At 40.2% G+C, this 12,173-nt stretch overlaps 1 protein-coding gene across 5 annotated transcripts in view; it reads right to left on the reverse strand.

The window, feature by feature from the left end:
- Positions 1 to 12,173, reverse strand: part of LOC308073864 (mitogen-activated protein kinase kinase kinase kinase 4-like) — a 120,067-nt gene that overhangs the window by 32,894 nt on the left and 75,000 nt on the right. For all 5 annotated transcript variants that reach the window (XM_080413063.1, XM_080413061.1, XM_080413060.1 and 2 more), the window contains exons 5-12: positions 10,371 to 10,481; positions 10,158 to 10,248; positions 9,642 to 9,772; positions 8,903 to 8,957; positions 8,367 to 8,445; positions 7,256 to 7,431; positions 5,686 to 5,761; positions 4,384 to 4,594 (exon numbers count right to left, since the gene is read on the reverse strand). In XM_080413063.1, coding sequence (XP_080269189.1) covers positions 4,384 to 4,594; positions 5,686 to 5,761; positions 7,256 to 7,431; positions 8,367 to 8,445; positions 8,903 to 8,957; positions 9,642 to 9,772; positions 10,158 to 10,248; positions 10,371 to 10,481 — 930 coding nt within the window. The remainder of the gene's footprint in view (positions 1 to 4,383; positions 4,595 to 5,685; positions 5,762 to 7,255; positions 7,432 to 8,366; positions 8,446 to 8,902; positions 8,958 to 9,641; positions 9,773 to 10,157; positions 10,249 to 10,370; positions 10,482 to 12,173) is intronic.

Below are 12,173 nucleotides of genomic sequence, written 5' to 3' on the forward strand. Positions count from 1 at the left end.
TGTGTGTGTGTGTGTGTGTGTGTGTGTGTGTGTGTGTGTGTGTGCGTGTGTGTGTGCGTGTGCGTGCGCGTGTGCGCGAGTGTGTGCGTGCTTGCGCGTCCACGCATGCGTGTAATACACATTGTGGAATGGGCAAGCAGGAACACCATGGTAATGTCAATTAAAAAGTCATCATGCAAAAACTGCAATCACGGTATTGGCTGATAAAGACAGGAAAGGAGTTGGCCCACTGAGATGTCAACATTACATGTACTGTTTTAAAACATAATAATCATTTAATCAGGGCTGAACTCCAGCAGTTATCTGACAGTTTAAACAGACACAAATCTGTTTAAACATCGATTCATCTGTCATCGTCTCATGAAGACGGTACAGTGGAACCTCTAGGGTTTCCGCAGCTAATGTGGACTTTTAGCATCATAATGCATCATGTCTCCATGAATTCCATGTTGCATGTTTAAGGCTTCCAGAAACGGGTTGTTTTTCAAACATGAACACACATGCACACACGCCGTGGTATTTCACTGGCACGGCCCTTGTTCGACTAGGCCTACAGGATCCTACAGGATCCCGCAGGCTTCTGTCGTATATATGTGATCTACGAGCACCGTCATGAATGAGTGAGCCCCGGGCCATGATTGGTGTGTGGGAACCCATGCTGCCTGCCTGTGCTGGCAATCCTGGTACCTGTGAGGCACATTTAAGATTTAAAAGACAATATCTAAAATAATAATAAAAGAAAGGCCTTGTGTATAGCTTAAGGGCTTTGACCTTTCAATTTGTTGAGAATTACTGAAATTGACGCCATATCTAAATCCATTATTTTCTGTGCATTACATGTGGGCATGCACAGTCATATCCATGGAATATATCAGTGTAAAAAAACATGTGCCAGACAAAAGAACTTGAACTCGTGCCCAAATGGCCCTGAGCTCTTTCCGCAGTAAAATCCTCAGTTAGTTTAACTCTGAGACTGTACAAATGAACCCTTATGGGTCCATTTCGTACCATCTGTAAAAGTTCAGTGTTAACTTAATTAAATTAGAATTTACTGTGTTCTGCCTTCTTGCAAGGAGTTGGCTCACCAGCTGAAAAAAACTAAATGCACTGCTCTGATTGTCTCTCTTCCTTCAATTCCATTCACTTCTAACTTCTGGATCTACATGTTCCCTCTTCATTAAACTTCTCTCATCCTGTCGCTCAACCCTTCACTCCATCCATCCATCTTTGAGACTTACAGTAGACTATATCTAAAGCCTAATCAATTACCAATGTTTTGACTGATTTTATATAAATTAAGTATATATATTGAACTTCAATATGAAAAGAACATTTAACTTTAATTATACAATGAACAAGCAAACAAGTAACTATAATATATACACATACAGTACATCATCACATGGTGTGTGATAAGTGATAAGCAAAATACGGCATAGTGTCACATATTTAAATTGATGTGCTTCCCTCCACCAAATATTGTGTAACATTTCATTCTAAAATGTAAAATAAATATAAAGTAAATAACTTTAACTTCTTAAGCCCTTTAAAGCCCTATTCAAACATTTAAAAAAAATAGCAGATCTACAGGCTCACAGCAGGTCGTATTGTGACGCGTTGAAAATATAATTTTCAAAAATATTTATAAGGTTAAAGATTGGGACACAACAGCTGGATAACTGTTGATTGATACCAACGTCGTCCAAAAAAAAGGCTAAATAATGTGGGATATATCAGCCAAAGTGACTTTTCTCTCCCTCCACTGTTTCTAGAAGAGGAAAAGTTTGATCTCAGCCAAACCTTCCAGAGATGCTAACAAAGGAACATCCAGCTGACATGAAGGCCAATCAGAGCAGGCCTTTTCAAATGTCTCGTCTGCGGGATCTAATTATAATTGTTTTTCTTTTGCCCTGCAGCACAATAACTGACTCTATAGTTTATTATGGAAGCTTATCTAACTGAATCTGTTTCTACATCAGTAAACTCCAAGTCTCAAGTATTTTGACCCTGGCTGCTTCCATTACATGGAGTCTATGGTGCATAATATTAAGCAATAAATTATAGATTTAGCTGCGGTGCCTATACAGAGACACTCTCAATGAGAACAACAATGCACAAAGCTTTGATTTATTATTGCATTCGCAGCACTGCAAGCAAACCATACTGAGGAATGCAAGGGTCAGAAGAACCAGAGAGCCCTTATAATAGTCATGTGATCCTAGAATGATCGAGTTAATGCCTCGAACATACTAGAAGACTTGTAAAATGCAACTGACAGTGAAAAGAGCCGGCATCGCACATTTAACTCATTCAGTGCCAAAAATATTTCTGGCTATATCACCCCTGTGCCAAGGCCAAAAATACATTGTAAAAAAAAAGTGCTTAGGAGCCGAGATACAGCCTTTTTCAGTAAAAAGTTAAACAAGAAGTGAATGGAGCAGCAAATCTTCAAATCATCATATCTTGGGTTTTTTTTTTTTTTTCATGACGTCTCAGACGTCATTGGCACTCTGGGCTTATGAAAAACGTGACGTCTGCGACGTCATTGGCACTCAATGAGTTAACAACTGACTTTCGCAGATTACAGTCGCTACTGCTGGGCCTCCGTTCAGATGGCCATCGTTAACCAGCTCAAACTACTGGGTCATGTTCGTATTTGTCGTAAACGTCCTTTGATATATAATCGTGGCGGCTTTGACTACATCGGGAGGCTAAATCCTTACACACTATCCATATTGTCCTGATCTATTTTGAGCAGATTGTGTATATTAATCGCCATGGCGAAATCTGGGCCAGATCGGGCTTTAAGTCGTATATGGTCTGTTGGAAATGTGTAATGTACTGTATATCCTATTAGGTTCACGATCACGTCACATTTACAGTAACAAGAGATGTCGATAAAAAAGTTGATGTGTTTGCCAGTGCTACTCAAGAGACTGTCTTAGTGGAGGCCGACCAGAGAGGCCAGGCTCTGTGAAATCAAGTCCAATTTAGAGAACCAACAGCGGCAGAGGAGGGTCTCTGTACCACCACACTCCCCTAAACAACAGACCACCGTGGGTAATGATAGGGAACCCTGTGGTGTTTCATGTTTAAATGAATAAACATGTTTACACGTGAACAAATATGGGCATACAGTATGTAATTTTAGGCTGAGGCTAACCAGGGTTATTTCCCCAGTGTTACTGACAAGATAGAATAACAACTGTGATAGACAACAACACATACAGACAGACTTGCTGGCTGCAGACATATGCTCATATTTATGCCAACTCAGTGTTGTTGAGAAAAAACAGATCGACAGACTCACAAAGCTCGTGCAGAAACGGCAGAGTGATAAATAGAACCAGACCTAGACGGATGAGCACACAGACACATGCCTGCGATTGTTCAATGAAGATGTCAAGGACCTGCCTTATTCCACACTTACGAAATGCTAACCTTTCATCTTTTGTTCTGTGTTGCGTTTTCAATTTTTGCGTGTGTTTTTCTATTTGATCACCTTCTTCATATTATCTGCCTTGCCACGTGAAAGACCTTTGTAAACTTTGCCATTAGAAAGGTGCTACATAAAGATTATCATTAAGGTGCATAATCCCACTAACAACATTTCAGCTTGCAGCGATATTTTCCCCCACACACACTGGCTGTCGTTCTGTTCGCTTCAGGCGAAGTTTTTTTTGCAACTTCGAGCGAAGAAGTGAAATATTGCTTGATGTCACATCTTTACATCAGTGTTGATTTTGATTTAGTTTTAGTCATAGCCTTTTGAATAAAATTCCATTTAGTTTTAGTCATATTTTAGTCATCTGAAATGTTTTAGTTTTTGTCTAGTTTTAGTCGATTAATATCATAAGATTATAGTCGACTAAATCGACAGTTGATTTAGTTGACTAAAATGTATTTTGGCGGGCCTTGATGGCGTCCTAATGGCTGATTTTACACTTGGTTGCATGCTGAAAATAGCCGATCTACAAGCTCACAACGCGTCGCGAACTTGTAGATCTACTATTTTCAGAGCGCAACACCCGAGCGCAACCAAACATAAAATGACTTTACTTTTAGTTCTACTGGATCTCTTCTCCACTCGTCCCTCACTAACATTTTAGTCTAGTTTTTTTTTATTTGTGGACGAAATTGTTAATATATTTAGTCTTAGTTTTAGTCATTGTAGCTTAGTTTTTATTTTGTTTTTATTTAGTTTTCGTCAGTGAAAAAAAGTAGTCGACGAACATTTTTCGTCATAGTTTTGGTCGACAAAATCAACACCGCTTTACATTAAAGCGCTTCACTCGCCCAAAAATGTTGTTCCATTTCATCATGAACTAAAATGTCCTCTGAAAAAGTATACACATAGTAAATCATTTCTCCTCCACAACGTACCTCTTCCAGCCGCCTCCTCTGCTCCTTCTGCTGCTCGATGCGTTTCTGCCTCTCGGCCAGTAGTTGGCGCTTATACTCCTCCTGCTCCCTGAGCTGCTGCTCCTGAAGGAGCTGCTGGCGGCGCATTGCCTCCGACCGCTCCTTGTTCTCCTGCTGCAGACGGATGAAGTCGCGGCGCAGGGTCGATTCTCCCGGCTGGTTCACAATGGAGCTGCACCGAGGGAGGGATGGGATGGTATGAAGGGTGAAACGGTTCATCTCATTGTATAGATGACCGTCATGGATATTGCAAGTGGGCTCCCAAATAATTGATATTTCACATTAATATTTAAAAACAAAATCAGGTAAAAAAAGAAAAAAGGTTATGGTATTATTCTTTAAAACCTTGGAAAGTTAGTTTTCATTGTGATACGGATAAATAATAACTTACGTTACGTTACTTACGTTATAACAGTATACGTTATAACGTATAACATGGTGCATGGTTGACAGAATTGTCAACCCTGCAGAATACTACGCACCAACAAATTCACTTGTCATTCAATCAAACACCCTAAAACTACATGATCTTGTTGATCTTAATACAGCAGTCACAATGTACAAAGCACATAACCATCCGCTTCCGTGCTGTATCCAGGAGCTGTTTGAGTCTAGAGAGAGTAGGTATAACCTAAGGGGATTCTGTATTTTCCTAGAATTATTATTATTAATTAAGGTTATCTTATTAATTATATCTTAATTACATATTAATTATGTATCATAAAGTATTATTCAAATGGATTACTATAGTATTATATATGGATATTGAAATATGATGATAATTCGAGATATCTGTAAGTCTTGTCTTTTGGTTGTTGTGATCACGTTTGTCTTGTTTTTCTCTGTTGAGTTCATTTTCTCTTTTGTTTGTTTTCTCGTTTGTTCGTTTTTTCCCTTTACGTACAATTTTTTTTTGTGTGAAAAAGGATAGGCAAAATAAGACATTGGCTTCAGCCTATACCTTTTTGGTCTAAACCATATGATATGATATGATATGATATGATGAATATATTGCATTTTCCTGTTATGACCAAAATAAATTACTACAACTACTACTACTGTTATAGTTTCATTGATCCAAGCCTGGGCACAATCGACTGCTTGAGCATTAACATAGAAATGCTCTGAACATGCAAAGTGGGCCCTGATCCAGAAAAGGTTGAGAACCACTCATCTATAATAGCATGTCCCGACTTTATGGTCAACGGCACATTCTGACAACAAGAGTGAAACCACACTTAAATGAGGTTCAGGAAAAGATACCTTGGTTCTCCTTCTTGTTCTCCGGGTGTTTCCTCCTCCTCTTCCTCACTGCCACTGTATTCATACTCCGTCTCATCTGAAGAAGAGGTGGAAATCATGAGAAGAGAATACAAATGTTGGCTTAAAAGATAATGCTCAGAGGTCAAAGGAGCAGGCGTTGAGGTGGCCGTCAGGCCAATGCTGGCAAACACTGCCTGTAGCTCCTACATTCTTCTGCTCTTCTGGCTACATTATGTGGCAACCAGCCATCATTGGTAAGGTCTGTTCTATTCGAAGACTCAAAGCGGCCATTAAAACTAAAAGGTGGATTGTGATGCACACACGCCTACACATCTACTGTAAAGCTGATAAGAAAGCTAGCTTCCCTTATCACTAATAGAAATGGAATAGTCTTAAGGGGATTCCTATACAATTTAATGGTTGTTGTACATTTCAGTTAATTGTTGTTTGTTATCATCATAGTCTATAGACATGTAGAGTCTATAGGACCAATATTAAGGATACAATCCATATTGACAGACAGATACAATTCCTGTCTGTTTCTGCGTATTTTGGCTGTCCATTATTTCCATTATACATTTCGTGGGCAAGCACTGCCCTAGCAACTATATTGTTTTCCCCAGGTGGGTTGGGGATCACTTGTTTTTGTTACCGCAACATCCTTAAAACACTTTACATTACAACAAAACAGGCGCGCCAACAGTGTGACCATGAGGCTTATGAGCCGTGCCCGAGCGAGACGTTAGATTGCCCGCGTCAAACTTCCCAAGGCCTCCGAGTTGGCCCGCCGTGGTGGATGGGCTCGTTTTTATCATGCGAGGCAAAACGAGCGCTCCCTTATCCCCGTCTCAGCCAATCACAGGCCGAGACTTCCCCAACCTGATTAATATTTTTTCTGATGTGGAGTTGTATCACTATTTTGTCACTTTGCTGCAAACAGAGTGAACAAGGACAATGTCACGGCCACCGAGGGTAGCGGCTAAAACGAGTACATTCACAAATTCACAATGGGTGAAACTTTTCAGTTAGACAGCAGGCTCAGTTTCATGGCTGCTAATGGAACATTAGTAGGAGTGTGCCGTAATTGCAGTAATTTCATGAAACAATACGATATTAGGCTCACGACATCGATACGATACGATATATGGCCCTTTTTTATTATGAAAATATATGGGGGGGGGGGGAAGCAAATGCAAACAAATATTTCTGTTTTGCATTATTCAGACATGCAAACTTGTAGCTTTTCAGCTACAATAGCCGTTTTGAATCCAAATAGGGCAATAGAGTGACACCTGACCCGAAAAAAAACAACATGTTGTCACCCTTTTCACCTCGGGGCTGTTTGCATGCCTGATTATTATTATTGTAAAAAAAAAGAAAATTATCCCAAAACGATACATATCGTCACGAAAACGTATCGCGATATATCGCGGGACGATATATCGGCACACCCCTAAACATTAGGCTTACAACAAATTATAGAACTAATGTTGAAAATCATGATAGTGTCCCTTTAACTTTATCCAATGTATTGAGGCAACCAAAAGACAGACATTCTATTTGGACTTACCCTTGTCTCCCCTCTTCTTCTTGGTGCGGTCGATGTGGTCTTTGAGCTGGATGCGGACCTGCCTCTCGTTGGGCTGGTCCCTGATGAAGGGGTGTTTCAGCAGCAGGTCGGTGTTGGGTCGTTGGGTGTAGTTCTTCACCAAGCAGCCCTCGATGAAGCTGAAGAACTTCTTAGACCTTGGAGGGCGGAAAAAAGGATGACTTATCTCACGCTAGAGGTTAGCACGGGTCTGCCCGGAACCGAAGAACCGAACCGGGGCCAAAATATTGACTTGTCCCTCGGGCACGGGTCGGATCGGTTCCAATTGCCACAGGTCTCGGTCGGATCCATTTGAAATGGATGGACCCATGAGGTCCATCCGACGACCAGCTTTTTATTATTATTATTACATTAATCTCTTTAACCTTCGGTTTTAAAAAGAGACATATGGGTTGTTATTAGGCTCCAAAATCCATATAGTCTGTTTTCGCATTGAATGAGCCCCGTTTAACTTTAACAGCTGATTGAAACGCAGCCAATCTCAAGCACACCGCACTGCTGCTGAAGTTGAACACTATGGAGGTTTTTTAGGGAGGTGAAACGCAAACAAAAGCCACCGGGAAGATGCAAGTTGGAACGACATCTGTGTGGAGCATGTTTATGGACATAATCTGCAGGGACGGCCGGTATAATGTCGCGAAAAAAGTTCGGTGAAATAAATGTATGCTTTGAAGTTTTGAGTGTGACCTTTCTTTATTTAGATGGGGGGGGTTTATACATAGAACAAAATAAGTAGAGCATACCACTAACATTGCTCAAGGTTAGCAGTTGCAGAGACAGAGTGGTGCAGCTTCACAGTATTAGAATTCAAGGGATGAGGACATATCAACCACCAAAAGGACCTTAAATGTAGTGCTTTTAGGGATAAAGTTCTTAGAAAACAACAATATCTCTAAAAGCGTTTGCATATACGTTGCAAAACTGTATTGTCTCTTGTACTGAACCACTTGGGCCACTACTGTAAGTACTCGTGTCAACTATAATAATGGTCACCAATGTTACCAAGACTAATTAACTGAACTGCTGCTGCACTTTAGTGATTCTGATTCTAATGAAACATGAGATAGCTTACCATTTTTTGGACTTAAGCCGAGGAGGAGGGTTTCTGGGGATGAGGAAGAGAGCTCTCATTGGATGCATGTCACACAGCGCTGGAGGAAAACAGAAGACACGACCAGATCAGACAGAGCCAATTGATAACAGAGCCTACTCTTCCGATGGAAGGGTTTGCACAGGCGTTTCTTTTATGTCAGACTTTTCCATTTTAGTTTTAGGCAATGGAAATATTCACATGAACTCCAAACTACGTTTCAGGATGAACTTTTCCCTGTTATCTTTGATTCTTATGTCTAGGGATTTTTATCAAATTTACTCCTCCCATTATATTTTATTGTTGTATTGTTTTATACTATACTGAATAGTGAAAAGCTTTTACAGGCATGTGTAAAGCTTAATTTAGATTCCATTGCACAAGTGTTGCTTGCCAAAGACAACTGATCTAGAGATCAGTTCTTTTTTGGCAAGAGACACGGTTGTACTTGACTATAGGGAGTATAAATTAGGCTCAAAAGGTTTGTGATTAGGTTAAGATGACATGTGAGAACTTACGAGGAGCCCCCTCAGCCATCTCTATGGCAGTGATTCCACAAGACCACAGGTCACTCTGAAAACACATGGATGATGAATTAGATGGATGCAGTGGAGACACAGTATGTATATGTGTGTTTCAGTTCATCTTCACATATCACCATAACCAGTGTTGGAAAGTAACTAAAGTAATATGTAACTTAAAAGTAATATTATTACTTTTTTCCAGTAACTAGTAAAGTAACTAATTACTTTTGGCAGGGAGTAATAAGTAAAGTAACTATATTACATTTTAAACAAGTAATATGTAATAAGTAATATATCACTATGTTTTAGTAACTTTTCAAACACAGTGTTGGAAAGTAATGTTTTAGTAACTTTTCCAACACAGTGTTGGAAAGTAACTATAAAGTAATATGTAACTTAAAGTAATATATTACTTTTTTCCAGTAACTAGTAAAGTAACTAATTACTTTTGGCAGGGAGTAATAAGTAAAGTAACTATATTACATTTTAAACAAGTAATATGTAATAAGTAATATATTACTATGTTTTAGTAACTTTTCCAACACTGACCATAACATAGCAGTTCCCTATTTTAGTGTATTTGAGAACCATCCTAATGTGTTTTTTTATTAACTTTTTATGTATAGACAGTGTTACAGTAGTCGACATTCAGTGTGAGTATTTTTGTTTACTGGAATAAAAAAAAAAATCTGTAAAATGCGACACCACTTTACTGACTGGCAGAGCTTCTTACCCTGTAGTCATAGGTGGCATCTGGGTTTTCATCACAAGCGATGACCTCTGGAGCCATCCAATATGGCGTCCCGATGAAGGTGTTCCTCCGGCCGACTGTCCGGTCCAGCTGAGCGCTCACGCCAAAGTCAACTGGAACCGAAGAGGTGAAAACCAGTTAAGAAATACTAATGTACTGTATGCTTTTCAGTGAGAACAAGTGCTTTGCTTTACTTTATTTGTTAACTTAGACAGGACACCGCATATCGTTGAACAATACATATGTAATGTAATGTACTCTATTGTTGCTCAAGTCCTCAGTCTTCCTTCCATTCAGGTGAATAGTGAAACATTAAGTTGTGGACAGGCTAGGGGTAAACTGATTCATTGCATGTAAGATGATTACAGTAATCAGATTACAAATATATAATCAAACTGACAACAAGGACTGAGTATAGCAATACTTTTGGGACAAAAAAAGCCTCACCCTGTACTACTGTCTACCAACGCATCAAACCAAAACTCCTCCTTCACATACCCAGTTTGACCTCAGCATTTTCAGTCAGCAGAACGTTCTGCCCCTTGATGTCACGATGGATCACATGATGGGCGTGTAGGTGAGTCAATCCCTGAGGAGTAAAAGAAAATTGACAATTCATACGACATCGAAAACCCCACCTCCAAAAACGAATAAGAGCTAATCGCCATAAACTGCATTTCCCAGCATGCATCCGGGGATCCGGGGACTGACCCTGAGGATCTCTCGGGAGATGTAGGCGATCCAGTCCTCCTTGAGCGTGTTGCCCTTGGTGTTCTTCACCAGGTCTGTGATGGAACCTGCTCCACAGAACTCCATCACCAGCTGGAAGACAAGACAAAGAGGTGAGTGAACAGTAACATAAAGGTGGATGCAGGATATGGACTATAACTAGGGATGCACAATTTTGAAGTTTTGTCCGATAACCAATTATTTCCATTATGGCCAGGTAATATCTGGATATTATATCGATATCGTGATATGAGACTAGATATTGTCTGGGATTTTGGATATGGTAATATCGTGACATGACATAAGTGTCTTTTTCTGGTTTTAATCATTCAAGGCCTATTTTATACTTATACTTATACATAATATAATTGTTATACTTATTTGATAGCTCACAACACCTCGCATGTTCACCTCGCGCACACACACACACACACACAAGAGAAGGTATCATACAGTATAGCCATAACAGTGGGGGTTGTGTGGGGTTCAGGGAAGCAGCTGTAATAACAAATATGCTGACTGTGTGAGAGTTAGTAACTCTCAATTCTCTCTCAACTCCTTCTAGGAACTAGAGGACAGCCGAAAATAGCAGATCTACAAGCTTGCAGATCTGCGTCACATCTGTGTGACACGTTGTGAGGTTGTAGATCGGCTATTTAAAAGGCACAAAACACTGTCGTACGACCCCAAAAATTGGGCTTTAAACGGTTTTGTCTTGTTTGCGAATCTTTGGTCTGTACTAGGCTTTAAACATCAAAGGAAGTAGGGCTGCAACTATCGATTATTTTCGTAGTATTCTATTGATAACTTTTTCAATTAATCGAAAAACCGGGAAGCATGTTTTTTTCTATTTTGTTTTATAAACAAATCAACGTGATAATCGTAATAATTGTTTTATAATCAACTAAATCGATTAGTATTATCCACTTACGATCTAATTTAAACATCATTGTACAACATCGCATCGCACAAAAAAGTTGTAATAGCTCATCTACAAGTTTGCAACGCTTTAAGGCCTAAAATCGATTACTTTTATTTAAACAGATTACGAATAATTTTTTACAATCGATTAACTGTTGTACCCCTAAAAGGAAGTCTTAATCCTGATGCCACTCCCCAACTTCTCCGTTCACCAACCCACATCTCTCCAGACTATCTGCACTTCTTTCCTGACCCCTGCACGGTAAAAAACGGGAGTGTTTGTTCAAACCCTGAGCGTAAAAATAGACCCCATAAGAGTCGGTCTGAGTTAAATGAACACTCTGGAGTTCGACTATGCATGCTCTCGTTTAACCGTCCCACCCGACGTGAATGCCGGTATAAAAGGTATTCACGTCCCTATTCTCTCCATCTCAGCGGACTCTGTTGTTCGGAGGGAGAGGTGGAGAACCACAGAGGCCGTTAAAACGTAACACAAGCAGGCAAACACGAAACTCCTCGGAGACAAGATGGGTGGAGGCGGAGGGAGCCATTGTTGACACAGAGGAACAGTGAGGATAGTCAGAGCCGGAGGAGAGAGAGAGAGAGAGAAAGCGGTAAAGCCAGACAAGCAGAGTGTCTGTGTGTGTGAGAGAGCGAGACAGAGACAGCCAGATTAAGAAATGGGGAAAAGAGAGCTGTGATGATAGAGCACAGTCCCTCTCTTTATTGCGTTGTTTATTTACGCTCTATAACAATGTGTGTTTTTACGGTTAAGCGAGGGAAAGCGGGGAGGCACAATGCTGGCCCCGCAATACACAGAAAGCCTGGCCACCCACACTGATCCTGGGTTAGAGAGACCTTGTT

This window comes from Gymnoscopelus braueri (assembly GCF_963280865.1).
Source record: "Gymnoscopelus braueri genome assembly, chromosome: 18".
Lineage (NCBI taxonomy): Eukaryota > Metazoa > Chordata > Actinopteri > Myctophiformes > Myctophidae > Gymnoscopelus > Gymnoscopelus braueri.